The sequence below is a fragment of the Lactuca serriola genome, chromosome 7, assembly GCF_051521515.1.
Source record: "Lactuca serriola cultivar US96UC23 chromosome 7, Lser_US96UC23_V15, whole genome shotgun sequence".
NCBI lineage: Eukaryota > Viridiplantae > Streptophyta > Magnoliopsida > Asterales > Asteraceae > Lactuca > Lactuca serriola.
Window position 1 is genome coordinate 85,337,590 of NC_136414.1, and position 20,368 is coordinate 85,357,957.

At 36.5% G+C, this 20,368-nt stretch overlaps 1 protein-coding gene and 1 pseudogene across 3 annotated transcripts; one reads left to right on the forward strand and one right to left on the reverse strand.

The window, feature by feature from the left end:
* The first annotated feature begins 1,960 nt into the window (after positions 1-1,960).
* On the forward strand, positions 1,961-2,637 carry LOC145064179 (T-complex protein 1 subunit theta pseudogene; annotated as a pseudogene). Its single transcript, XR_013688051.1, has 3 exons — positions 1,961-2,050; positions 2,244-2,338; positions 2,409-2,637. The product of XR_013688051.1 is annotated as a T-complex protein 1 subunit theta pseudogene (transcript).
* An 11,106-nt stretch (positions 2,638-13,743) lies between these two features.
* LOC145062062 (patatin-like protein 2) lies at positions 13,744-16,570 on the reverse strand. 2 transcript variants are annotated; one of them, XM_079009679.1, is made up of 8 exons: positions 16,175-16,570; positions 15,863-16,044; positions 15,390-15,567; positions 15,140-15,298; positions 14,604-14,903; positions 14,245-14,417; positions 14,031-14,141; positions 13,744-13,982 (listed from the first exon to the last, which is right to left on the reverse strand). In XM_079009679.1, the coding sequence occupies exons 1-8, from the start codon at positions 16,304-16,306 to the stop codon at positions 13,958-13,960; spliced, it is 1,260 nt and encodes a 419-aa protein (XP_078865805.1). In that variant the 5' UTR covers positions 16,307-16,570; the 3' UTR covers positions 13,744-13,957. The 2 variants fall into 2 exon arrangements, with proteins under 2 accessions (XP_078865805.1, XP_078865804.1); XM_079009678.1 differs by having other exon boundaries at positions 13,744-14,141.
* Between the last annotated feature and the right edge of the window lie 3,798 nt (positions 16,571-20,368).

The window sequence follows — 20,368 nt, forward strand, 5'->3', positions numbered from 1 at the left end:
GAATTTCAGGTATTGTTATAATTATGTTTTGGGGGTGTTTTAAGAGGGGACTCGGCGAGTTGGAGCCTAGACTCGCCGAGTAGGATCGCAGACCCGGTCGCGGGTTCGCGACGGGACTCGACGAGTCCGGATATGGACTCGGCGAGTCTGCGCTGTTTAGCGAAAACCCTAACCGTTCAGGTTTGGGACGTATATGAAGGACTTATTGGCCGTCATTGTTCATTTTAGCCTTCTGAGAGAAACCCTAAATCGATCGTGTGCATCTGGAGCAAGGTTGAAGGCCATTGTTGATTTTGGAAGAGTTATTGTGCAAGGAAGAGAAGGCTTGGTTAAGGGAACAACAAGGGGAGTCACGTTCTGAGGATTGGGGACACAGAGAGCACATCATCCAAGTAAGAATTCGAGTTATACTCGGCTATGTTGATGTGTATATGGATTTAGGGTTTATGGAACCCTTTTGTGACTAGATTGAATGTTACCCTAGTCCCCCAAACGATTGGAACCCTGTATTGAGACCTTTGGAGGTCCAGAATGTCCCATGCCTGAGCATTTCGGGAATTGATGAAGGTTTTGGATTGGAATCCTTATGCCTTAGGTCAAAATGTAAATTATGAATCATGGGGTGTATCATGAGCACCGAAATGAGGACCTTACGTGATGGATCAGTCTAGGAAGGCCAGACCTATGAATGGTCGGAGCAGTTCTGACCTTAGGAAGCAGTTTGAGCGGTTGCATGGCATGGACTCGCCGAGTTCGATGAACAGACTCGGCGAGTAGCTTGAAGATTAACTAGGACTCGTCGAGTTGTTCTTCAGACTCGGCGAGTTGAGTCGGGGTGGCCCCGCGATTCTTCCAGGAGTAACTCGTCGGGTCAAGGAAGATACTCGACGAGTAGAAGGGGAATCTTAGAGAATTGGAGGACGTCTAGACTCGCCGAGTCGCTCTAGCACTCGCCGAGTCCGGTCATGTTGACCGTTGACCGTTGACCGTTGCCCAGAGTTGACCTATGGGTGACTTCTTAGGGACAGTTAAACTTAGAAGATAAAAGTGTTAATAAGAGATATATGATAGGGAGATTGTAGCTTGGCGGATCGAGCACGAGTGATTTCAGGATTTGCTAGCTTTCAGTATTCACGAGGTGAGTCTTCTCACTATACTGTACCCAGAAGGGTTTGACTGTGTGACCGGAAGGTTAGATATGATATGTGATATGTGTGCTATATGTGGTAAGTTATATGTTATATGTGCTATGTATGTTATGGGCCGGAAGGCGATTATATTATGGGCCGGAAGGCATTATGTTATGGGCCGGAAGGCGATTATGTTATGGACCGGAAGGTCGGTGTGGGTAGGACCGGAAGGTTTACCCAGCAGGGACGGAAGTCCCCTGAGACACATGGACCGGAAGGTCAGGGCCTGGAAAGGCGTATGAGCGTAAGTTGTATATTGGGGAACTCACTAAGCATTTATGCTTACAGTTATTATGTATGTGTTTCAGGTACTAGCGAGGACCGTGGGAAGGCGCCGGCGTGATCTGTACACACTGAAGGATGTTTTTATGATCTTGGGATTTAGACAATTTGTATTTGACATGGCACTTAAATTATTTATGCATTGTTTTGGAATGAAAATACTCTATTTTAAAATGAAAAATTTGTTTGAAAATTTGCGTTGTTACATTATTATTATTATTATTATTATTATTATTATTATTATTATTATTATTATTATTATTATTATTATTGTTATTATTATCGTTATTATTATTATTATTATTATTATTATTATTATTATTATTATCATCATCATCATCATCATCATCATCATCATCATCATCAAATAGTAAAATAGTTGTAAATTGTTTTGTTAACAGGAGAGGAGAAGAACACTCATTCGTTATAAAACCTGCAATTCATTATGGAGGAACAGTAAAACTCAAAGTGAGACAGTAGTTTAGGAAATGAAAGGAGTTTTTTTGCTGCGTGGAAGTACATATAGCATACTTGATGATCTGCAAAGGGCTATCGATGATGGTGTAAATACTTACAAGGTAATTTGGACCTTCTTTTTTCTTTCACCAAAAACAATGATAGGGCAGTGTGGGAAATAAAAGTAATTTTTTTTAGGAAAAACCTAAACTCAGAGTTAATAATTTTGTTGCTTCTTGTTTTTGCGGTTAGTAACAAGATAAAATGCATTACTGTTTGGATAAATTATATTTTTATTCCTTGTATTGTTTTTAGGCGTTATGCAAGGACAGTAGAATTGTGCCTGGAGCTGCAGCCACTGAAATTGAATTAGCAAGAAAACTAAAGGAGTTTTCTTTCTCGGAGACAGGGTAGGTAATCTGAATGATTAGTTTTTGTTTTACTAAATTTGTTTTATGATTGGTGATTGATATGATGCAGATTAGATCAGTATGCAATTGGAAAATTTGCAGAGAGCTTTGAAATGATACCAAAAACATTAGCTGAGAATGTTGGGCTTAATGCTATGGAGATCACATCTACTCTATATGCAGATCATGCCAATGGAAATGTCAAAGTTGGTATAGATTTGGAGGAAGGAGCATGTAAGGATGTCTCCATATTGAAGGAAATCATATCCTTATTTCTTGTGTTGTGCTTACAGGGTTGATGAAAGCGAATAGCTCTGGATTTAGAAGAGGAAAAGAAAGCTCAAGCTGAAAGAGATAAGATGCTGCAAATGCAAGTGTTGCATTCTTCATTTCAATTGTTAGTATGAAACACATAGTAGATTAGTTGAATGTAAATTTATATATTGTAAGAAATAGAATTGTATGACATTAAATTTTATGCAATGGATTGTATTTTTTGTATATAGTATTTTATTTCTATTATGAGACATTAAATGAAAATTTAATTTAAAAATAAATAAATCTATAAATATTTTTTTTAAACATTTAAATTTACGATACACAAAAATGTGTGTCTTCTTCATTTATGACATGGCCTTTCTTGATAGGGGCTTTCTTGATACGCATTGCGTGTCATTAACACGCGCGTCGTAAGGTTACGACACACGAATGCGTGTCGTCTTCCTTTATGACAGGGCCTTCCTTGATACATATTGCGTGTCGTAAACGCACGTCGTAATTGCGCGTCGTAAATGTGCATCATCTATAGACGATGCGCAAAAGCGCGCCGTCTCCCTTTATGACAGGGCCTTCCTTGACGCGCATTTGCGCGTCGTCTGAGCCTTTTACGACGCGCAATGAGCTTCGTAAAAGGCTGTTTTTCTAGTAGTGGTATTCTAGTCGATCCGGCCAAGATATAGGCCGTGATGTAGTGGGAGATTCCGAGGTCTCCATCTGAGATTCGAAGTTTTCTGGATCTAGTGACTTATTATAGGAGATTTATCGAGTACTTCTCCAAGATTGCGGTTCCTTTGACCCGACTGACCAAGAAGTCGGTGGTTTTCTGTTGAGGGCGTAAGTAACAGGCAGCCTTCAAGACTCTAAGACAAGGGTTATGCGAAGCACCGATTCTAAACTTACCAGAGGGAGTTGATGGCTTTGTAATTTACTGTGATTCTTCGATCACAGGCATGGGAGCAGTTTTGATGCAGCGGGTCATGTGATAGCTTATGTATCGAGGCAACTGAAGCCTCACGAGGCTAACTATCCGACACACGATTTAGAGATGGGGCTGTGGTTTTGCCCTCATGATTTGGAGGCATTACCTCTAGGGAGTCCTTTGTACCATTTACACTGACCACAAGAGTTTGAGGTACCTCATGGACCAACCGAATCTGAACATGGAAGCGTAGGTTAGTGGATGTGGTGAAGGATTATGAATGTGGGATCCTTTACCACCCAGGCAAGGCCAATGTGATGGATGTTTCCCTGAGCTGCAAGGCGGTAGTGGCCGCAATTCGACACATTTGTCTGAGGATAACAGTGATTACTCCATTGCTGGAGAAGATTAGAGAGGTGCAGGTGGAGGGTTTGAAAGAAAAGCGTGAAAAGTGTGAGAGGATTGTGGGTCGGGTGGCCTCATTTGATTATGACAGCCGAGGGTTGTTGACCTTGCATGGGAGGGTCTGGGTTTTGTATTGGGCAGAGTATGACAGGTTCTGATGGATGAGGCCCATAAGTCGAGGTTCTCCATCCATCCTGGGGCAACGAAGATGTACAGAGATCTTCGACCCGATTACTGGTGGTCCTGCATGAAGCGGGATGTATCTTGGTACGCAAAGAGATGCTTGACTTGCAGGAAGCTCAAGGCAGAACACCAAAGGCCTCACGGCAAGATGCAACCATTATACATCCACGTGTGGAAGTGGGAGGACATTATTATGGATTTTATCACTAAGCTTCCCAGGACTGCACGTGGGGTTGATTCGATATGGGTCATCGTAGATCGGTTGAGCAAGAGTTCTCACTTTATCCCGATCCAGGAGAGCATCTCGGCCGAGATTTATGTGCGAGAGGTAGTGGCACGACATGGAGTGCCAGTCTCGATGGTGTCAGACCTAGATGTTGGAAACAGTTTTACGACGAGATGGGTACTCGTCTCCACTTCAGCACCGCTTTCCACCCACATACCACCAGACAGAGCGAGAGGACGATTCAGACTCTCGAGGACATGCTCCGTGCATGTGTTTTAGATTTCAGTGGTTGTTGGGATACGTATCTTCCGTTAGCGGAATTTTCGTATAACTATAGTTACCATGATAATATAAACCGGGCTCCCTTCGAGATGCTTTATGGGAGGAAGTGTAGGACCCCAATCTGTTAGGGTGAGGTTGGTCAGAGGGTCATGGGGAGTACGGAGGTAGTACTCAAGACCACAGAGAGGATCCAGCAGGTCCAGAGTAGGCTCCAGACTGCTTAGAGTCGGAAAAAGAGTTACGCCGACAAGCGGCTTTTAGACTTGGAGTTTCAGGTAGGCGACATGGTCCTCCTGAAGGTGTCACCTTGGAAAGGTGTCATCCTATTCCGGAAGTGGGGCAAGCTGGGCCCTAGGTATATCGGTCCTTTCAAGGTTATAGCCCGGGTGGGCAAGGTGGCATATCGATTGGATCTTCTAGCAGAGCTCAGCCAGATCCACATCACTTTCAACGTTTCTCAGCTACGGAAGTGCTTAGTTGATGAGTCAGCAGTTGTACCTTTAGAGGACATTCACGTGAATGATACCCTGAACTACATCGAGAGACCAATGGCTATCCTTGACAGGAGGACGAAGGAGCTTAGGAAAAAGAGAGTGGAGCTGGTGAAGGTGCAGTGTCAGCACCACAAGGACTCGGAGTGGACATGGCAGCTTGAGGATGAGATGAGGGAGCACTACCCAGAGTTGTTTCCAGATGCAACAGACTTCGAGGAAGAATTCTTATTCAAGTGGGGGTGAACTGTAACGACCGTCATTTGGGGTATCAATTATTAATTATTTCTTAAATCATTATCTAGGCTAAATATGGATATAAAGGACTATTGGAGTGAACTTAAGCAAATGGGCCAAGGATTTGGGCCGCCCATAAAACGTACGTTGGGCGTAGCCTTGGTGTACGCGGGGCGTAGAGTTAGTTCGATCTGTGATTCTAGCCATTTCTATGGAGTTAGTTTCTATTATTCAATGTTTGGGCTCATTTGGTGGGTTGCAAGCCACCAAGTGATCGACTTTACGGATCAAGACATTGAAGAGGACTTGGATCTGTGATTATAGCCTTCGGATTAGATTATTAAGCACTTAATGGGAAAAGTAACTTAACAGGAAAGTACGTTCGACGTACATGCAGGTACACGAGCGTAAACGCCATTAAGCTAGTACGCTTAGCGTACAGGGAGTACGCCCTGTGTACTCAACAGTATTGGGCTTGTAACCTTTTGGGCCTCGATTTGGGCCAACTATTGGACTTATTAGTTATTGGGCTTTAGTGGGCCATCAAAAGTCAGATTTTGGACTAAGGACATGGTTGGGCATAGGCAAAGCCCATATTGAGAAGTTGGGCCCAAATTAGAAAATTAGGCCATTAGTGGGACTTTAATGGGCCATTAGTGGACTTAGAAATATTAGTTGGATTTGGGCCTTGGATATGGTCCAAAAAGTAGAGGAGGGGTAAAATGGTCATTTTACCCTTAGAAGGATTCTCAGTTTCCTGACTAAATATTTTTGTATAGTGTTAGCCGGGGAGTCGTGGGAACAGCTAGTAGAGATTCCTCACGCACAAGTTTAGCATCCAGTTTGAGAGTGAGTTTCTCTCCAGTCGGAATGTGTCTAAGGACACAATGCCGACCCGTTTAGGTGTTAGTAGTTTCGAGCTTCGGTCCGATGCTGGGGCATTCCCGAGAAGAGTATTTGTATGCTTGATGTCTTTGTGATTCATGCATGTTATATGTTATGTGTTTTGGGGCAAGACCGATATATGTTAGTGTATCTCTTATATGTTATGTGTTTCGGAGTAAGCCCGATGCATGTTAGCTTAGATGTTATCTGTTATGTGTTTCGGGCTTCGGTCCGATGTCGGGGTAAGCTCGATGTATGATATATGCTTATGTTATGTGTTTATGATATATGATATGTTGTGTATGTGTTGAGGTAAGCCCGATGTCGGGGAAAGCCGATGTCGGGGTAAGCCTGATGACATACGTGGTCTGATGCTGGGGTGAGCCCAATGCCGAGTAGGAGTTTGATGCCGGGTAAGCCGATGTTGAGTTCGTCCCGATGCAGCTAGGCGGTGTCCTAAAGTTTATGTTACGTGTTATATGTTAGGTGTATGGTATGTGGTAGTTTGGGGGACCTCACTAAAATTCGTGCTTACTGTTTTCAGTTTGGTTTCAGGTACTTCAACTAGCAAAGGGAAGGGCTCCGGATGATCACATGGCACACACCACAATTTTCTAGCCTGGGAGATTTACTCTGATATTTGATATGATATTTTGATATTTTTACAGATATTACGATATTTTGAGATACATGGTTTATGATTTTCTATGATAACGATGATAGTTATGGTTTTATTAATAAGTTAAAAATGAAATTTTTGGTCTGTATTTTTGGGATGTTTCAAGTTTTTCACCCAAAAAATTGTTGGGTTGTTACTGGCAACCACGGGTGGGGTGTTAACCCGTACAGATGTATACATAAATTCCTCGCTCACACAAGATTAGCAGTTACAGGTCAGAGGATCTCCACTAAGATTTCCAATCTTAGTTGATGAATAAAATAGCTCATGTAGACTTTTTCGAGTTCCGTTAGTTCCAATAGTGAAAGCATATTTGTGGCTAAAACCCTAAGTTACTAGACTATGCTTTAGATGTTACTCCTAATTTCTGTAATACTTAGGTAGTACAACAACTATAACTTGAAGTAAAACCAGGTTTTATCTAACATAAAACCAATAATAGCAACATACTTAACAATTAGAATACAGAACTCCCGAGTATAACTCCGAGGCTATATCACACATAATATTTATAGAACTCTCAAGTATAACTCAAGGTCTACATTAGTATAGTCTATAATAATAACATGCTAACAAGTTTAAGATAATTGTATGTTTTCAATATATCAGATATATTCTAGGTATATATGATACAAATCAAATATATCCCGATTAATATAACTATATATGTTGGTACGAACATACTATCATATAAACATAATATTAACTTTTATATAATATTTAGCATTCATTTTCCACAGAAAGTATTAAAAATTGGGGCAGTGAAACTCACCCTAGTAGCTTGATTTTATTGAATCTAACTAGAAACGATCAGTGGTTCGTGATTGTCGGGCTCGGGACGTGGAATGCCTTCAGCAAACGAGAGAGAGGAAAGAGATTTAGGTGTAAGGAGAGCAAGGGTCTAAGTTTCTATTTATAGTTTGTCCATGGCAAGTTCACATCGTGAACATGACATGTCCACGTCGTGAAGCATGGTTGCATCACTTCATAGACTTGCCATTTGCGTTCTAGCTTCGAAAGGTGTCTGGATGACATTTTCAAGTCGTGAAAGTGATAGGTTCACATCGTGAGGTTCCATGCGTTATCTTATAGCCTTAACACGTGTGTTCTAGCCTCGATTAGTTTCCTAGACTACTTTAACGTTGTGAACCTTAATGTTCATGTCGTTAACCAAGGCAGCTGGGATTTCTGCCACGTGTCATGCTCTGAGACAACTACATATTCAAAAGATCATAACTTTTGTATCTGAGCTCTGTTTTTTACGTTCTTTATATCCATGCGTAGATGTTTCCGAGTACTACAACTTTCTTTTAAACTCAAATAGGTAATTCTAAGTCTATTTTAAATTCCTCTTGTTATAGAGATTTATAGTGTTAGAGTTTATCATAACTTCTTCATGCGAAGTCAGATTTAGATGTTCTATATATATTTGGAATCGTGTCGACATGGACTTTGATTTATACCATAAGGTAGGTACGATAGTTCATATTTGTAACAGAATTTGTCATGAAATATAAAGTAAGCTTATTATATTATTTGTTTGATATAATCGTATTCGACTGTTGTTGTCCTATTTTGACTTGTGTTACACCTTCCTCCCCCCCCCCCCTCTGTTTCTATATATATATATATATATATATATATATATATATATATATATATATATATCTAATTGAATCAAAACACAAACTTCGTAAATAAAGACGAATTTAACTTCGTTAGGAACAAAATATTGTAAAAGTGAGTTTATTGTGATTTCTATTTAATAACTACTTTATATATATATATATATATATATATATATATGTGTGTGTGTGTGTGTGTGTGTGTGTGTGTGCGTGTGTGTGTGTAAAATCCTGCATTTATATGTTGATTTCACATTAGTTATGCTGCCATGTTTTTGTCAGAAAATCATATTATAAAACTTAAACTCTAAGTATAGAAAACTCTACGACTTAAGTTTTAAAGCTTGATTTACTTTCTTGAACGAATTGAACTAGTTAGGCAATTAAATTTATATTAAAGTTTGTGACTTAAGCACACACACATAATTCTAGTTCTGATAATTACAGGTTTATTTTATGAGTTTTATACTCTTCATCCACTAAGAACATGAAAACTTATTAAAAGACCTTTGTGTTATAACTATTAATCATTAAGGAGCATGGAATTTATTGGTATAGATCTATAGAGGTTGATGAAGCTGTCTGACGACCGTTATCTGACAAGTCAAAACAGGTGTAAATGTTCATTCTCGTACTACTTTCACAATGTTGATGAAGCCTTAGTAATGATATCAACACACCCTTCACCATGTCTTTCAGAGGCTTCTCATCTATACTTCGGTTATAGGCTCATTATAAACCCTTGAAATTCATTCTAGAATGTGCATAACTAATGTCTGAACCACTTTGTTCAAATAGTGAAGTGTCAATTTAATTGTTATTTTAAAATAAATAATACCTTACAAGGATTTGACACGACATTTTATTAAATTATAACTTATGTTTTATAAGTTATAGGTATAAACAAGTCTCTTTTACTAGTATGGGATTACGAGTGTAAACATTTTATATTTTATACTTTTATAATTTATTTGTTTAAACACATTTTTTATTATAAAAAAGTGAGTTAAAACTAGTAAAACGCACAAACATTATTGTTGACGTATTTTCAAACATATGTATCTTCACGAACTTAAGATTTGGAGGACACACCCTGTAGTGGTGTTGATTATGATGAAAAATGGTGAATATGAAAGATCTAGTGAATCATTGTAAGAATCATGAACATCAAGAACACAAAAGAGTAAATAAATCTGGTTTAAGCTCTTATTAGTTTTTGATAGAAAGAGTACAAATGGGTCTTGCTATTTCTCTCTCTAAAACTAATCTCTCCAAAATGATCATAACATAAATGAGTGTCAATCACTTCCTATTTATACGAAAGAAAACTCATTACACAATACAAGAGAGTAAGCACTAACTACATCCAAGCGTGACTTTGCACACTAACATTCTCCCCCTTAAAGTTAGGATTGGATGTCGAAACTTCAATGTCCAATGAGCTCGTGCGATCAAGACCAAATGCCCCTCTAAGCAATACCAGTCTTGAAATCCGCATATGAATACCCGAGAAGCCTCGAATACCCATTCTTCATTCTCCCCTTTTTTATAATAAAAAAATGATTATAAAACCCTTTAAGGGTGAGAAGCGCCCGATGAATAATCTTCACATAACTCCCCCTTGATGTGTGCCAAAAATGAAACACTTCGAAAAATTTGCATGGAAAAACAATCACGAAAAAGTCACGGAAAATTTCCAAATTTGTGAAAATTTTCGACTTTTGGGTGAGAGTTATGCCAAAAACAATCTAAAATGCAAAACACTCCCCCAATTGCGAAAATGGGCATAAAGAGTATATTCGCATTAACTGTAGGGGTTGAACTGTAAATTCCTCCATTTCTCAGAATTGTTAGTCCTATTTCGAAGTTGGGTAGTTTTTGCCAATATTTCAAAACTATAGGGAGTATATGAGAAACATATGCATTCTTCACAAACTGTTTTCACTTCAATGTCGAATGTGGATCAATTGTGCCGTTTTGGTAAATGTTTAAGGGTGAGATTTGAAACTGTTCCTTTTACTTTTCACTTCGTTACACAAAAACTGAATGAGAAGGTTTTACCATCAAAGGCAAAATTCAAAACACACATCCTTCGCTACTCGGCATCAATTTCTCGTGTTCTAGCCCTTCTCTTTTCAACTCAACCTTTCAAACCTTTTATTTCTTAGTCCTGAATACTCGAATCAACTTAGACTGTCGAGTGTCGAGTATCAACAATCATTCTACCATCGACTCAAAACCTTCTTCCTTCGCTTTTCATTCAACCAACTGTCGACATCAAGACAACCCTTCGCTTTTCAGCTAGATAACCCTCATTAACGAACCATGGAAAACATTCAAAAAACAAACCCATCGTCCATCACTTCGAAAATGATTCCTTCACAGTCGATATCACAAATCATAGGCTTCGCTTTTTGTTACTAAACCCAAAACATCAATATCGATCCCCAAGGCTTCGATTATTGACTCCAAAATCATCAATCGACTCCCATAAACCCATTCTTCGTTTTCAATCGATAATCATCGACATCCTTCCCAAAAACCAATAGATGACCATCGATCCCAAATCTTCGATTTCACACCCTTCGAAATCGATCCTCAACTCCTGCTAGTCCTAGTCGACTTCAAATACAATCAATAGTTGGATTCGATCTCTAAACAAAACATCATTTTCATCATACTCCAAACAACAAAATACCGTGAAATGCGATTTCAATTCATCATGACTCACAGCAAAACTGATTTTGAACTATGTTCTCCTCCAGTTTGGTTATGAATGTGAAACGAACATAGAAACATTAGTCAAAATTGAGTTTGACTAAATTATCTTAAAAACCAGTCGAAATCAATGTTGACTGCAAGCAACACACTTTCGATTACAAGCAACTGATTCGAATTCGTCTTTCAATATTTTGATTTCCCATTCCGTCAATAGACTTTCGACAATCCAAACCCATATTGAAATCAAAACTTGAAATTGCCGTTTTTCTTCTTCCCTGTTGATCTTCCAGAATTAGCCCACGAAGGCAACCCTTGCAATTCATTCATAACAAAAATCCTCTAATTGCAATAAAATTCAATAGAGAAATCGAATCCCAAACTTCACTCTTCAATTCTGAAATCGATTTCGAATTTGAAACTTGACTTTGAGTTTAAACCAAAATCGAATAGATCAAGAATTTCTAAAGGAATTGAAAATAATCTGAAGTCATTATCAAGAAATCGATCAATAAATTTCTTGATTTTGAGTAATAATGTGCCAAATTCAACATATGACCTTTAGAATCGAACGATTATGAATGAGCAGTTCATCCGATAAATGGATTAATCATTTTAAATTGAGCTCGATTACACGATATGACCAATAACGAACTTGAAGTTTGGGCTAAAGACTTGGATCTGTTAGAAGTTATGAACTATCGGCTAAGTTGCGTATGTGGCGTGTACGATGGGCGTACTAGCTTATGATGATCAACGAGTTCCTCTAAGGTACACTGGGCGTACTATATGTATGTTGGGCATACGCGACTCAGACTCAAATCTGAATTTTGGGTCTTGGGCCCTGTTTAAAGGTCTTAACTCATTTCCAACACTTCTTATCTTCAGCCTCCATCCTCTCTAACCCTAAATTCGAAACCATAGCCTTATTTGGAAGGATTTTGAGCCTTGTAGTGATTTTGGGTGGATTTTTAGTGCACCTAGAAGAAGAAGAACTCCTTGGCGAAGTGTTGGTTGTCTTGGAGCTTGTAGATCCAAGCCTTGTTCATCTTGATCAAGCTTCTGGAGGTATGAACTTTTGATCTTGATGACTTTCTGATGTAGATCTAATTTGGGTAATGATTTGTCATGTTTTGGTCCCATAGTTGTAGTTCTAATGAGTAGATGTTACTCCAGAACCTTTGAGCATCATATTTGTTCTTTGTTGAGGTCATTAAGTTGGATGCTAGCTGTCTTTATGACTCTTGCATTGCATGTTGGGCTAGGCCCGTTGGTTAAGAAGGGCTAGGCCCATTGTTGTGGGTTGTGCCAAATGTGAGGGCTAGGCCCAAGGATATGTATTATATGTCGTATTTTGGGGAACTCACTAAGCTTTGTGCTTACGGATTTTATGGTTATTATTTCAGGTACTTCTTGTTTGAAAGAGAAGGGTCCGACTTGATTGCAGTGCATCCACCCATGTTTCCGCACTTTATGATTTTGAGAATTGTACTCTGATAATTATTTTACTTTTACGTACTTCTGAATGGTTGACAATAATAAATGATTTTTGTGTTGAAATAAAATTGAAATTTTTACCTTATGATTTTTGGAATGTTACAATGTAAATATTTTTTGAAAAAATTATCTCATTATCCTAATCTATTCCTAATTGAAGTGTGCTACCATTTTATAGGATGCAGTTGTGGAATTTTTGCATCACAAGGTATTACTTTTTTTCTCCTGTTTCAACACTTTTTTCGAGAATGTGTTCTATTTTTTTTAAATATACATAACTCACTCATATGAAGTTTGAATTACATGATGTTTTTCCAAAATGTAATTAGTGTTTGTAATTCATTTTAGACTAATAAAAAAAATATTTTGGCAAGATATTAAATCAAGTACAAGTCCCGAAAGACAAAAAATGAATGATGTGTATTTTCTGTTTTTACCGCTTATCATTATTTTTTATAATCTGTCTCATTATTTAAAGGGCACATAACTCACACATATGGAGATTGAATTACTGGATTTTTTCAGCATGTAATTTTTTGGTGCTTCTACTTCATTTTAGACCATACAAACGTATAATTTGGTTAATTATTGAATCACGCCCAAGAAAATATCATACCAATGCTACGTATTTTCTGTTTCAACACTTATTTATTTATTTATTTATTTTTGGAATCTATCATGCTTTCAAATTACGTACAACTCATTAATATGAAGTTGAAATTACTTTATTTTATGCTTAAAACTTGGTTATTTGAATTGTATTAAACTTAGTTTTTCATTTTGTTGTGGTTGAAAGTGCATTGATATTCTTGTTTCCATTAAGAAAGTGCATTGCAATTATTGGTTCCATTTTGAAAGTGCATTCCAATTCTTGGTTCCATGTTGGTAGCACATTGCTAATCGTTGTTCCAAAACTCGTTTTATTACGAAAAAAATCACAAAACCTAATCTAATTTGAAAAACAACCAAAAAACCAGCATTGGACCTGGACTGAAACCGGCACGTACCGGCCGTACGGTTCTCGATTCTTGTTAACTCTTAAATCAAGTTCGGGTTCCAAACCGGTTCGGTCCAAGATAATATACATACACTTACTTCCCTCAACATAACTAGGCATGTCTAGATCATATGTAAGGCAATGTTGGCCCTACTTCACCATTTTAAGTGGTGTGGTAATTAGAAGTATATATCCTTTATACATTAATGCGTAGTGTTCCAAATGCTGCAAAATTTGGTTTTTTCAATGCTGCAAAATTTGGTTTTTTCAATGCTGCAAAATTTGGTTTTTTCTCCGGCATGATACATGGTTCCAGGTTTGCTTTTTCTGGCAATATAAGGTCACGAAGGCGCTTCTCCATCGAAAGTTGTTTTGCGAAACTGTCCAAGAAGGCAAAACAGTCCAAGAAGGCAAGAAGGCAAAACAGTCAGTCATAACGTAATTAAACGCACCAAATAGTATGTAGTTGATTAAGATGCATACTCTTGGAGAGCCTCTCCATTAGTTTTTTCCCTGTAGGGGATAAACGTGCCGGTTTCGAAGTTCACCCTTGAAACTCTCTTTTTAAGTAAGCTTTCACCAACCTTAACCAAATATTCCAAATTGTCCTTGGTAGCTCTATCAAGTGACAACAATGACCTTTCTAATCCATCCTCCTGTTTCATACAACTTTGTTGATATATCATAAAAAAATTAATCTTTATCAATAATTCTAACTAAAAATGTAAATACCCCTGAACGACTCACGCTTATATAAATTTGTAAGTGTACGTAGTTCCTTCGGAGCTATTATATTTTTATGCCAATGTTTCAAAATTATAACATAAAGATTACACACAAACCTGGATGCGTAGGTAATTTTCTTCAATGTTGAGGGCTTTGAAGACAACTGAAAGGTGGTTATCAACCATATCAGTGCTAGATTGAGTGGAAATATCAAGTAGGGGAGTGGAGCCATTGGCATTGAAAAACCATCCTAACAAGCCCCATTTTGAAGCCTCTTTTGCGTTCCATTTCATTTTGCATTCACCAGTTCCAATAGATATAACCAAAAATCTACGATAATCTAGGGATTGGGATACATGAAAATCGCTAGTTTTGCGAATGAGTTGCTTAGCAATTTCACCCATTGCAATAAGAGTCTGTTGCATGCAGAATAAAAATGAGTAAGAAGATGTCCATTTTGTAGTGTAATTGATTAAAAAATGTGTTGATCTTTATATTAATCTTAAAAAACACTTAACAAAGTTAAAGAAGATTTTAATATGATCTATGTCCTTCAACATTCTTAGATCTTGTGCTTTGAAAGTTTCTTAAAAAATTATAAGGGTCAAATGGACCATTATGTTCCAAATTTATAATTGACGAGTATTCTAACCGGATTATTTACTGCTACACCACCATCAACTAGGTTAAACTCATGCTTGTGTCCCTCATGAATCGTTTCAAAATGATATGGTGGAAGATAAGTAGGTGTTGCTGATGTTGCTATGCAAATATCCGACAACAAGGCATTCAAATATGACTTTTCCTTCATCTATCAACATGAAAAAAGATCGCATGGGAAATATTTGTATGAGTAATATAACAATTACGTCTCACAATGGAAAAAGATAATCAAAACGTACCTCATAGTTGGAAAAGATTGTTGGCTGGAGTGTCCGGATGTCAAAGGTAGGAATAACAACATTAGTTAATGTATCTTCCAATCTAATGTTTTTAAACCTCTTCCTAATGGAGTTCTGGAGGTACTTCCCATCGTATAGTGGCCCAGTTAAGCTCTTTATAATTTTTGTTAACATATTGCTGTTTTTCAAGAAATCAAAACCATGTCATGATGTCAATATAACTCATTTCGTGTGTAAATGGGAAAATTTGGTGTTGTATATTTCTTTGTAACAATTCTCTTATAAAACGACGCTGTTCTCTTCTTAAAAAAGAAGACTATATTCTGTTTTAAAGTTGTAGAATTTGTCTTTGTAACATTTTACTCGAATCCTTTAGTTTCTCTTAAGCAAGGTGAAATGCTATAAATTTATTCTCTTTGGATGGTTACACAAATAATATTTCCAATTTCAAACTAGTTACATGAAATTATTACCAATCTTGAGGGAAGATCTTTGGGCAATTCTGGAGATAAAAATTCTTGATGTCTTTAGCGGAAAATAAAGGGCGCTTTATTTCATTTGGAGCCGTTAACATCGCAGTGATGAGACCACCGGTACTTGTCCCAGCAATTACATCAAAATAGTCTGCTATTCTTGCGTCTTCACCATCTATTCTCTGAGCATTAAATAAAAATTACGATTGCAAAGAACAAGAATTATCAGATTTGTAACATGGTAAAGATATCATACACGTTCAAACAAAAAAACAGTTAAAATTTTGAGAAATCAAAGGAAGCATGTTATACCTTAAGCTCATTCTCAAGAAAGTCGAGGATAATAGCTGGTATAAGACCTCTGATTCCACCTCCATCGATACTAAGAACTGTGATCAACTTCCCAAAAGCCGGGGGCTGTAGTACTGATTTGGATCTCTCCATTTGAGTACTCGTGAGATTCCTTTGTGTATATGTGTATAAGTTTTAACTGACTTTTTGAGGCTTGTTAAATTGAGCTTTATTTTATTAGAATGGTTGGTGCAAAAACTATGCATTCACATAGCAGAACTATATCACGAATCAAGAAACGATGGAAACCATAGGGTAAAAATTGTTTTTTCACATGAAGTGTCTTTTACTTAAATGACTTCGGATGCTTTTTTTATATGCATAGGCATATAAAAAGAATATTAACCTCTTTAGATTTTAAAGGTAGCTATGTCAATAATATGTGGTAGCGATATCGATACTTTATTATAAAACAAGAACAAAATTTCATATAGTGCGTGACAGTTATAATGCATGATAATGTAAATGATTAATAATACACATGACATGATTAGACTTGTAGGTCCCTTTTAGCACATCAATTCGACCAAATTTTGTGAACGCACTACTTCTGTCAATTTTGTTCTATAACAAAGATGGACACCTTTCTTCCACAATAATTCCATTTCTACAGGCTACAACTCTCGTCTCGTATCTTCATGTCCATCACTTTCTCAGTTTTGCATGGAATCGTTTACCAATATTTGTCATGTATGTTTGTACCCACTTGTTGTCTCACCAGCTAAAAAAGAAACAAAAAACAATGACACATCTCTTTTGTTATGTATTGTTATTCACTCACTATACTCTTTGAAGTATTTTTGAAATTAATTAACTTGTTAAATATAATGACACATAGCCTTTTGGGAAGTTTGACAATACTTGAGTCTGTGGTCTCTCGAGACCTCTAAAGTCCAAACAATATATTATCTTTATTCGACTGTTACATTTATACCAAAATTGAATAGCTTCAATATGTTTCGGAAAGCAATTCCATGTAAAATAAAGTTGTATTAAAAAGGTCAATTACAAACAGTGGAGTTCCTGTCGCATTGAAAATGATAAAATAACTTTTAATTCCGGAGTTTATCTGCAATAAAATTATAATTATAATTTAATAAATTATAATTTTATTTAACTTTTTATTAAGTTTTGTACGTGAGCATTGTATTTTAAATAAATTTTACTAAATCATAGTGTTTTGAAAATTAATTCCCCAAAGCCAGTAACTTATTTTTTGGTGGTTTGTTTTTAATATTCATGAAAAACAAAAATTATATCACCACACTATAAGAAATTAGAGTATTACCGGCGACATGCGTCGTCGCTAAAAGTGGGGCTTGTCGCCGTTAATGCTTGTTTGTCGTCGCTAAAGACATGACGCCGCTAATAAGTTCATGTTGCCGCTAAAGACTTGTCGCCGATAATAACCCATCGTCGCCACTAAAGGCGTCGCCGGTATTGGTGTTTTTCTTATATATATATATATATATATATATATATATATATATATATATATATATATATATATATATATCACATTAAAATTGAAAAAAAAAACTGGTATGATATTAATTAATCTAATCCTACATCATTTCATTCCAAAATATTAATACAATATCCTTTTAAAATACTCGTTTGATTTAACATATAACAAAATATCGAAAATACTAGTCTAAAATACTTGCACAAAAAAAAACATAAAAAAAATCCTACAACTATCTACTCGTCATCATCACTCTCCTCGTTTCCTCCAGTTTCATTTCGTTGTGGCAACGAACGAAACCAATCTTCAAGTGCAGCACTACATGCCGGATCTTTTAACATTGTTTGAAGTATTTCCAACTATAAATAAAACAACATAGTCTGATAAGTTAAACTAACATTATAGCATTGTATATACAAAATATACATTCCACATATTGCATATAAAACATTATAGCATTGTACTATAACTAACAATTACCAACCTACAAAATATCATTGTAGCATTGTACTTTTATAAACTAACAATTACCAAGCTATAAAATACCAATATATCAAACTATAACCAAAGTAACAATTACCAATATATAAACTATTATCAAACTAACAATTAACAAATTTTGAAACAATTACTAAACCAACAATTACCAACATTTGAAACAATTACCAAAATTAAATAGTCTTGTCACCTCTGATTGTTGTGTTGGCTGTGTCAGTGTTGTTCCTGATCGTACATCGACACAACCGTAGAAGGTTTACGCCCGTCGCTAAAAGTGGGGATTGTCGTCGTTAATAGTATTAGCGGCGACGTGTCGTCGCTAAAACGTCGACGCTAATGTTTTATCACTATTAATCATATTGTCGCCGCTAATTCTTGTTTGTCGTCGCTAAAGACATGTCGCCGCTAATAAGCTCTTGTCGCCGCTAAAGACGTGTCGCCGATAATAACCCATCGTCGCCACTAAAGGCGTCGTTGGTATTGGTGTTTTTCTTATATATATATATATATATATATATATATATATATATATATATATATATATATATATATATATATATATATATATATTTCACATTAAAATTGAAAAAAAAAACTCGTATAATAATCCTACATCATTCCATTCCAAAATATTAATACATTATCCGTTTAAAATACTCGTCCGATTTAACATATAACAAAATATCGAAAATACTAGTATATAAAATACTTGCACAAATTAAACATAAAAAAATCCTACAACTATCTACTCGTCATCATCGCTCTCCTCGTTTCCTCCAGTTTCATTTCGTTGTGGCAATGAACGAAACCAATCTTCAAGTGCAGCACTACGTGCCGGATCTTTTAACATTGTTTGAAGTATTTCCAACTATAAATAAAACAACATAGTCTTATAAGTTAAGCTAGCATTATAACATTCTATATACAAAATATACATTCCACATATTGCATATAAAACATTATAGGATTGTACTATAACTAATAATTACCAACCTACAAAATACCATTACAACATTGTACTTTTATAAACTAACAATTATCAAGCTATAAAATACCAATATATCAAACTATAACCAAACTAACAATTACCAATATATAAACTTTTATCAAACTAACAATTACCAAATTTTGAAACTATTACTAAACCAACAATTACCAACATTTGAAACAATTACCAAAATTAAATAGTCTTGTCACCTGTGATTGTTGTGCTGGCTGTGTCAGTAGTTGTTCCTGATCGTACATTGACACAACTGTAGAAGGTTTACGCCCGATGCCTCTGATATGGCCATGCCGAACACCCAATATTTTTTCAAAACAATTCTGTGTATCCTTTGGTGTTAGACCGCTTGCTTCAGAAGAAGCTTCAGTTTTTGACTGATCTCAAAGAGTAAAGCATTCTGTATTTTCTAAAAATAATAAATATAATAAAAATTAGATTACTAACTACCCCTTGACGATATAAGCACTTATATGAAAACACAAATTAACCACTTACATATTGTTGCTCGACTGCAGGACTACTAAACACCCCTTGGCGATCAGCATTGGCTTTACAAAATGCTTCGATTCGAGCGATGTCCTATTTGACATTAAAAATTATATTAATTATAATTTAAATAAACAGTTAAATATATCATAGCTTACTTCTTTGAAACATGCATTGTTATACGAGCATGATCCCCCTCTGTTTACAACTTGTTGTTGTGCACGGACTCCTTTGTTTGACGCCAAACGCTTTAGAAATTCAGGAGTTTGAAAATGCTCGACTGTTTGCGCCCAATTTGCACGTGACATACCATTGGGGGGGGGGGGGGGGGTTGGCTAATGCCCTTGGGATATCTGTAAGCCCCCCAACATTCTCAAAATAAGTATGTGCTTTATTTTTCTGGCCTCTATAAATTCTTTGCAAGGTCGCATCAATGCTCTGCAACAACTGAGCAAGCTCGGGATCCAAGTTAACCTTATCTAAATCAAACTTATTCTACAAATACAAAAAAGTTAGTTAGTTAAATATTAATTAGAACTAAACTTAAAATATTGTCCAAGTTACCTTTAAATGAACCACCGTGGCATTCCTTAAAGCGGGGGAAATATTGTCCCAACCAGATACGTTCAAAGGGATGTTCATCCATATATACTTCCCAATCTCACGGGTAAACCAATTACCATGGTTTCCAACAGGGGAATAT

Coding starts and splice junctions, on each gene's coding strand:
- LOC145062062 (XM_079009678.1), bottom strand. CDS start 16,306: ATGGAGAGATCCAAATCAGTACTACAGCCCCCGGCTTTTGGGAAGTTG. Junction 16,045..16,174: donor TTCTTGAGAATGAGCTTAAG/GTATAACATGCT, acceptor TTTAATGCTCAG/AGAATAGATGGTGAAGACGC. Junction 14,904..15,139: donor GTGTAGCAGTAAATAATCCG/GTTAGAATACTC, acceptor TGCATGCAACAG/ACTCTTATTGCAATGGGTGA.